The sequence below is a fragment of the Synchiropus splendidus genome, chromosome 16, assembly GCF_027744825.2.
Source record: "Synchiropus splendidus isolate RoL2022-P1 chromosome 16, RoL_Sspl_1.0, whole genome shotgun sequence".
In the NCBI taxonomy this organism is placed as follows: Eukaryota; Metazoa; Chordata; class Actinopteri; order Syngnathiformes; family Callionymidae; genus Synchiropus; species Synchiropus splendidus.
The window spans coordinates 8401462-8410088 of NC_071349.1; the positions used below are offsets into that span (position 1 = coordinate 8401462).

At 43.7% G+C, this 8627-nt stretch overlaps 1 protein-coding gene across 1 annotated transcript; it reads left to right on the plus strand.

Annotated features, from left to right (window-relative positions):
- The first annotated feature begins 672 nt into the window (after positions 1 to 672).
- pls1 (plastin 1 (I isoform)) lies at positions 673 to 8487 on the plus strand. Its single transcript, XM_053845246.1, has 17 exons — positions 673 to 999; positions 1596 to 1748; positions 1909 to 1993; positions 2312 to 2472; positions 2538 to 2667; positions 2755 to 2887; positions 3873 to 3954; positions 4469 to 4634; positions 5961 to 6103; positions 6169 to 6261; positions 6330 to 6525; positions 6594 to 6672; positions 7045 to 7159; positions 7222 to 7355; positions 7415 to 7538; positions 7607 to 7740; positions 7805 to 8487. The coding sequence occupies exons 3-17, from the start codon at positions 1924 to 1926 to the stop codon at positions 7941 to 7943; spliced, it is 1899 nt and encodes a 632-aa protein (XP_053701221.1). The 5' UTR covers positions 673 to 999; positions 1596 to 1748; positions 1909 to 1923; the 3' UTR covers positions 7944 to 8487.
- The last annotated feature ends 140 nt before the right edge of the window (positions 8488 to 8627 follow it).

The window sequence follows — 8627 nt, forward strand, 5'->3', positions numbered from 1 at the left end:
GTCAAAATGTCACTTCTTGGTTTTAAGACTTGATTTTCTCCCTTGTTGCACTTTTTGACTGTATTTCATTGCCCCTTAAAATCCATGTTCTATGTATAGTTTTCATAATCATCAAATAAAATGTCCGTGCAACTAAATGAATTATGATGAATTTAAGCATATGCTATTAGTTTTACCAGACTCACATGATATTGAACCACCCACCCTGTTTTTGTCACTCTTCTTTCTACGTTCTTTGACAAACTTTTCCAAATACATAGAGACACCTTGATCGAAAAAGAATAAAGGAGAACATGAAGAGGAGTGTGACCTGGGTGGATGATTCAGGTCGGTTGAGGTGCCCCTGACAGGAAATGTGGAAAGACCAAGATGGAAACAGAGATGACACCTTGATAAAAAAAATAAAAAGAAATCCATGTTGCTTTATCTCCAGTGTCCTGGATGCTGCTTGCATCTTTGTTTATCGTTCAGTCTCCTGAGATGATAAAAGAATACTGTTCAACCTGGTGATGTGTACTAAAGTTTAAGGTTAAATCACATGGTTAGTTGGTACTATTGTAATATTTATAGACATATTTGGCTACATTTTTTTAAATTGATGCCATCAATAATAGAAGTAGAGGGCGTTTTTTTAATTGTCTGCACTGAAACAGTACTGAGTGGAAGGTAAACTCTATCAGGCCTCTGCACATGTTTTCTAAGAAGGAAGTAAATAATGCAAGAGGCTTGCGAGAAAGTCTCTGAACGGAGCTCCTTCTGCAACCATCACTGATCCGGGTTCAGGTTCCACAGTCAGAGCCAACACTGAGACTCTGATGGCTGGAGGTGGCGTGCTTGTCTCAGACCAGCAATCGTGGGGGAGAAACTGGAGAGCTCCTGTGAGTCAGTGGCCGGTTCCTGATCGAATGTCAGTGCAGGAAAAGATCTGAAGCGGAGGCATGGATGCAGTTAAACCTGTGAATTCCGGGCAAACATGCAGACATGGAGGTGCAATGACAGGTATGGGAAATGCATGAGTGCATGTGTCTTCATTCTATTCGGTTCATAGTGTCAATAGTGTTGCATTTAAGAAGCAAAGTGGCAGCCTTTGGCAGCGCTGCTTTGAACTCGGAATGAAACTTGTAGATCTCTTTGGAAAAGAAGTGAAATTTAAGTACCTTTTTTTTTATCACTTTGGCTGAAGTGTTTTTGGTCAGGAGCGTCAGGTTACAGACTATTGTGTGTCTCTGGAGCTGCATCTGTGGTTCACACTTGCCTCATGTTTTAAACATCAGGGACAAAAACAAATGACGTAACCAAGGTTTTAAAAATCTGGAAAAAAATACAATGTCATTTATGGATGAACATGTTTCCTGATCAAACCAAAGTTGTTAAAAGATACACACAGTGAGAATCACAAACCAAAACTAACTGCTGTAGAAATGAATGTGTCACCAGGACATTTCTCAATGTGTTATTCTAATACTGATTGTTTTTTGTGTTTTGCGTGTGTGAGCGTGTGCGTCTATCTATCGGCCAGTGAGATCATTTAATCGACAATAACATGATGACACAGCCAAGGTGTTAAAAGTTAACGCTAGCTACGCCTGTCTCAGGGTTCAGACGGGCCAAAGGTCCAACTCCTGAGTGACTCCTCCTTGGTCACAGCCTGCCAGTGTCGTTCAGGCTTCCTCCTGGTTCTGGTCTGACCGCGCTGGAACGAGAAGCTGCTGATCTGGAGCACCCCAGACTGGACAGGGACTGAGAAGGTTGTGTTTTGTTCCGCTCATTTCTGTGTTTATTAGCTTAAGTGCTATCAGGTTCTGTCAGGTGATGACCGGAACTGAACCAGAACCAGGCTCTGTGACGTTCTCCTGGTCATCGTGTGCTATAAAATGACCTTTTCCTTGCCCTGCGTGGCTCCTGCAGGAATACCAAGCAGCCATGGAGAGCCGGATCACTCAGATTTCCAGAGATGACCTGGAAGACCTCCGAGAAGCTTTCGACAAAATCGGTGAGCTTGTCTTGTCAGACCAGACCAGAGACGCTTGACTTTGTTGGGAATTTTAACCAACATTTTACTGCTGCTCATAAAGCAGCACGGTTACGTAAGAGATTTTATTGCTTGTGTGAAGAGTGTGTGTACTTTGTGCACATTATCTTTCACGATGCTCTATTGTATAATCTGGCGATGTATCATTATCGTATAATAACAGAGACTGAGATTCATCAAAGATGTAACCAGCCTTCGCCTTGTAACTCCAACTGCTTTGTTTCTCATATCAATGCTGCAGACTCAAAGTTTCAAATTCAACGTGTGTTTATGTGTTAGACATTGACAACAGCGGCTACGTGAGCGACTTTGAACTTCAGGAATTGTTCCGAGAAGCGCGTTTCTCTCTGCCGGGGTACAAAGTGCGCGAGATCATCGAGACCTTCATCGCCGGTGACACCAACAAGGACGAGAAGATCAGCTTTGAGGAGTTTGTTTTGGTTGGTTTGGTTATAAACTGTTCACTTTGTTGACGCTTATTTGAACACAACTATTCCGCGTTCAGATTTATCAGGAGCTGAAGAGCAAGAAGTACAGCGAGACGTTCCGGAAGAGCATCACCAGGAAGGATGGAATCCGATCCTTTGGGGGACTCTCTGAAATCTCCAGTGTGGGAACACAGCACTCTTACTCAGGTGTGTGATCGCGTTCACAACGGGTTCAGTCTGGTACTGTGCCAGATGATGTTTGCTTGTTTATGAAGCTCATAATTCCCTCTTCAGATGAGGAGAAGGTGGCCTTCGTCAACTGGATCAACAAAGCTCTGGCCAAAGATGCAGACTGTCAGCATCTGCTGCCCATGAACCCAGAAGACAACAGCCTGTTCACCGCGGTCAAAGACGGCATCCTGCTCTGGTAACACACCCACCAGCAAGCATAAACTATTTGAATTTGTCACCATTATCAAACCAAAATAAAGATCAAAAGAAAAGATGAGAGGGAAGCCATTATGACTTAACCACCACGGAGCCACAAACTCAACCCACCAATCTGAAAAGGAGGCAAACACAGGAAGAAAGACACAACAGACTTAACATTAACACACAAACCCAGACTCAAACATACAGAAGGTCAACAACACAGAAGAGATTTACACAAAGGAACAAATAACAAACGAACAACAATGTGCCCCTTTGGGACTAGGACGTCAATTTGGGCAATGATGAGACAAGATGAGGACACTTTAAAAGCATCCACGACACAAGCTTATTACTTATTATTGTTAAGTCGAATATCACGGTTTTTCACTTTTTATTGTAAATGTTTATCCTTTCTCATCCAATCCACTTTAGCGTGGACTTAACTTTTTCACCGTAGATCAAGCTACCTTCGCTCCCTGTCTGAGTTGATCAGGCTGAAATAAACTAGGAATGTTGAAGAAATGATACTTCTGTGTTAAGTAGTTGCTCGGTGGCGAGTGGATCATATGTTCAGTAGTGTCGGAATTTTCTATACCGAGTAACCTTTTGCAAAAAAAAAAAGCCAGGGGACATTACCCCCTGCCCCCTGGATATCAATAAACACAATAGCACACGGATATCATGAAGGAAACACCACGTGTATCAACACATAAGAAAAAAGGCATAAATGCATAAAGAAATTATTGCATTCTGGTGTTGGTCATTGTGATATAAACAATTTCCTATCCTATCTAAAAGAAGAAAAAAAAACTACTAAAAACAAGTTATATAGATTCACCTGGAAGAAGAGAAAGTTTTGGGCTCATGAAGAAACAGAAAGAAAAATCAGTTTTAATAGCAGTGTTGGAGACTGCAGTTTGGTAATAACCAGGGGAGCAAGATCCTGCTTCTAAAACTGTCAACACATCTGTTGTCCGCAGCAAAATGATCAACTTGTCTCAGCCTGACACCATCGACGAGCGAGTCATCAACACCAAGAATCTGACCACCTTCAAGAAGACGGTGAGTGGCGTTCACTTCAGTCCCCCACTCCAGGTTTAAGAATGCTTCGAAGCCTACGCCGCTCATGGCCTCAAGGTTGGAAATCCTGCCAGGACAGTGCTTTTTGTGCCATGAGGCTACGAAAATCAGGGAAGTTGTTAGATTGATGTGACTGTCTGCTCTGCATTGAGGAGTCACTTCATAAAAATACGCCTACACAGCATATTATGTTTCCTCTGACTCAGTCTACTACAGATTTGTATAAAATAATCTAATCCAATAGTCAGACTCGCTCCAGATTGTTCTTGTTACTCAGAGCAAAGTCTTTTCTTCATTAATATTGTGGTCTGATGGTGCAGATCAAATATTAACTATCAAAATGCTTAGCTGGGATTTCTAACTTTCATTGCAGAGCCAGGCTGTAAGGACCTGGAGACAGATTAGCTGTTGAAGTTTCTTATCAAACAGTGCTCTGTGGTTTTACTATAATATTGTTTAAAGAGTTGACACTGGTATATTTGCTTTTTTTTCTCAGGAGAATCTCGTCCTTGCATTGAATTCAGCCTCTGCGATCGGCTGCACCGTGGTGAGCATCGACGTTCACGATTTGATGGCAGGGAAGCCCCACCTGGTGCTGGGACTCTACTGGCAGATTATCAAAGTCGGACTTTTCGCTGATATAGAGATCAGCAGGAACGAAGGTGATATAGCTCTTGCTTTCTCTCTGTCTCTCTCCCTCTTCTACACGCACACGTATCTCTATCACAATCCTCACAATAGGCCAGGCCTAGCCAACCCGCTGCTCTCTCCTCAGTTTCATGCGGCTCCTCACCAAATGGCTGCGACTTTGGTCAAGTTGCTATTGAGATGATGGTTTTTACAGGAAATAAGACAAAAAAATAAGAGCTACTGCGGCGAAATGTCAAAATATTGTTCAAAGACTTGCGTCAACTTTGAAACATAAACAATAAACCTTGGCATTGAACATGCTCCAAGCATACTCAACATATGGGATGTGTTTCACCTATTATTCATTGTTGATGATAGTGAAGTTGAATTCAGTGGAGTGAAGATGAGACGCTCCAGTCTCCAGCGTCGCTCACACAAACAGACAGGGGCCAAATTATTGGTGGCATGAGCCACGTGAAAAAATATCTAAGTAAGATAAATGGTGCACACATTTCTATCTACGCTGCTTGATATTTCGAGGAGGATCACAGTAAAATGTATGAATTTGAAAAATACATGCACAAGAGACATACGCCGGATGCGAACCAGCAAGCTTGTGACACACAGGGCTTTAACCGCTATACTGCCGCGAAGTCACGTGACCAGCTGTTCAGGTGAGCCTTACATGTTTGTAGGATGTGGCTCTTTTCAGCAACACAGTAAAACCATGTGGCTCTTAGCTTCTGACTGGTTGGCCATCCATGCAATATACCCTTTCCCCAACATCTCACCCGGAAACATGGCTAACCTTAACCAGGACCAAAAGTCTTCATCCTCAAATTGAGGCTTATCTATTTGGGGGCACCAAATGTCCCCAGTTGGCAGGCTGTTTCTAATCTACTGGCGTGTATTCCAAAAAATACCCCCTCATCCTAACCCTAAAACAAAACCTGGGGGGCAAATCTGGCCCACCAAGTTATTTATGCTGCCCGCAAGCTTGTCTCAAGTACTGTTGAAATCAAAACAAGTTGGAGTTAAGTTAAGTTAAATCTAATACTATCTAATAAATCTAAAACTAATGATGTCACTAACATAAAGGGATTCAAGCTTCAGCCTTAGAGTGAAGATTGAAAATGTCGAGAATCAACTTGGAAACCAACAGAAGTAAAAGGGATCCATAGGGGTCAAAGTGAATGTTTGTGCTTCACCAAGAAGACCAGACTGTTTCCTGCAGCTTAGCGTTCGGCCCATGACATGGTTTGAGGTTGAGTGTTGGCCCCCAGAGAATAAAAGTCAAAGTCAAATTTGTGCTGGAATTTGTCGCATCAGCAACTCACAGCAGCTCTTCTCTGCCACAGTCCTGATTGGTCTTCTGAGTGAAGGGGAACATCTTGACCATCTGATGTCCCTCAGCCCAGAGGAGCTGCTCCTCCGCTGGGTCAACTATCACCTCCAAAGAGCCGGGACAAGCACCATTCGCAACTTCAGTGACGATATCAAGGTTAGCTGCGGAGCGAGGCCAACACAGTCTTTCTCTGGCTCACTGTCCCCTGGTGGTCACTGCAGGACTCGCAGGCGTACTTCTACCTGATGGACCAGATTTCCCCCAAAGGAGATGACTTCAGCATGAGCATCAAGATCGACATGAGTGGTTTGAACGTAGGCTGCTTCTGAGTTTGGGGTCAAGGTGCGACCCCACTCTCACGCTTGTGTTTCTGGAACCCAAGGAGCCGAACTGGGAGCGGAGGGCCGAGCTGATGCTGCGACAGGCCGCGCGGCTGGACTGCCGGCAGTTTGTGACGCCTCAGGATGTGGTCTCTGGAAACAGCAAGCTCAACCTGGCCTTCGTCGCCAACCTGTTCAACATGCACCCGGGTCTGCAGAGAGCGCAAAATGGATACGACACAGAACGACACATCGAAGGTTCGAGGTGAAAACTCCCATGCTTGAGCTCGGATTGAACCGTCTGCTTGGATTTCTCTCTGCTGCAGGTGAAACTCGAGAGGAGAAAACCTTCCGCAACTGGATAAACTCTCTGGGCGTCTCTCCCTATGTTAACCACCTCTACTGGTAAGTCATCTTTAAACAGGAAGTGCCTGCAATTTTGGGGTCTTTGGTTAATGGGCAGCTAAACCATGAAACAAAATGGACTATGGATTGCGGGTTTGCACCTCAGGTGTCTCATGCAACCAGTGGAGTACAATGATCCATTTTAGTCAGTTGATCTGGAGCTGAGAGAAACAGCAAACTTCAGCAGAACAGCTGAAACTTTGTGCTCCACTGTGATATAACTTATAACAATTTGGATCCTTTAATAACCTTTAAGCTGAATGTGCACTTATATATGCACTAAATAAAGACCCCTTATTACCAAAAGGTTGCTGTGATACTGCTTGAGCCAGTTGCAATACCGTAGACTGATGCATTGCTGGCTTTTCCCAGGGACCTCTGTGATGGTTTGGTGATCTTTCAGCTCTATGAGAAGGTCAAAGTGATGGTGAACTGGAAGAAGGTGAACCACCCCCCCTATCCTGTCCTGGGGGGCAATATGAAGAAGGTACTGCAACAAAGCACCAGAACACCTTAAAATCGTCTGGTTAATAATGGTTCACGTCTCAGCTGGAGAACTGCAACTACGCGGTGGAGCTGGGCCGGAATGTGGCACACTTCTCACTGGTGGGCGTCGGAGGAGAAAACCTGAACGAGGGGAGCCCCTTGCACACGCTGGCTCTCCTCTGGCAGCTAATGAGGAGGTACAACTTTTTACAAAGTTTTATTCCTGTTGGCTTTCTGAACTCCTGTTTCTGGTCAGGTACACTGTCATGGTTCTGTCAGACCTTGGCGATGGTGAGAAGATTGGGGATCAGATCATCCTCCACTGGGTGAACACTACGCTTAGCAACGCACACAAAGACACGCAGATTGGCTCATTCAAGGTGTGTTTCGGAGTGAACGTGAACTGTTGCATTCGAAAGTTTACTCATCTTTTGTGTGTTTACTGCAGGATAAACTGATCAGTACCAGCCTGCCGGTGATCGACCTGATCGATGCCATCGTTCCGAACACTGTGAGGTGGGACATGGTGGTCCGCGGGGAGCGAGGAATCCTGAAGGAGGCCGACAAGCTCAACAATGCAAAGTAAACCCCCAGTCTTTCTCATGTAGTCATCAAAAGATGGTGACACTTCCTTGTCTGTTCTCAGGTACGCCATCTCGCTGGCTCGAAAGATCGGAGCTCGAGTTTACGCACTGCCCGATGATCTGGTGGAGGTCAACCCCAAAATGGTGCTTACGCTGTTCGCCTGCTTGATGGGTCGCGGCATGAAGAAGGCCATGCGCTAGATTTACCACTTTTCCAACCTCCCTTTTCATTGTTTCAGAGAAAACATTTAATTTAAATAGACATTAAAGGGGTAGAACTACGCAACTGCTCACAGGTTATTTAAAAACTTTAATGAAAACAAAACTCATTTCCAATTCCCAATACCTTCTGAGTAACCAAACACTGACATTTTGCAATGTGAAATAAATACTTGCACCCTGTTGTAAAATTGTAATTGTAAAATATTTTCATATTTTATGGTTATATTCTGCCTGAGACATTTGAGATTGACACCAGATTTCAAATCAATTATGAATCAATGTTTTTTTTTATTATTTATGTAGACTATAAAATGAGATGTTCCCCTTTCCCCAATGTTGAGTTACCAAGAACTATTATTATTGTTAACAATTCTATTCTTGCTTAAAGGTAAATGGTGCATTTGTTGAATGATATTATGCAATGATGCAAGCAGTGGCATTTGCTGTCTATAGTTAGTTATATATAGGTGTGATATCAGCCATGCTTCCCAGTCAACATTATTCAACCCACAAATGGATCATCGCTGGCTCTTTTTCTGTCGCTACTTTGACTCTTTAGCTCAAACTTTGCACGTCTTTGAAGATGATTGTGACAAGTGTTCTCAGACATGTAAATGATTGGCTTGAATAAACAGGTAGAATTCATCTCCAACACTGTCGCTC

What these genes read in the sequence shown, in the direction of transcription:
- pls1 (XM_053845246.1), top strand. Translation starts at nt 1,924, where the DNA reads ATGGAGAGCCGGATCACTCAGATTTCCAGAGATGACCTGGAAGACCTC. An exon ending in AAAGACGGCATCCTGCTCTG is followed by an intron (nt 2,888 to 3,872) that starts GTAACACACCCA and finishes TGTTGTCCGCAG; the next exon opens with CAAAATGATCAACTTGTCTC. An exon ending in ACTTCAGTGACGATATCAAG is followed by an intron (nt 6,104 to 6,168) that starts GTTAGCTGCGGA and finishes TGGTCACTGCAG; the next exon opens with GACTCGCAGGCGTACTTCTA.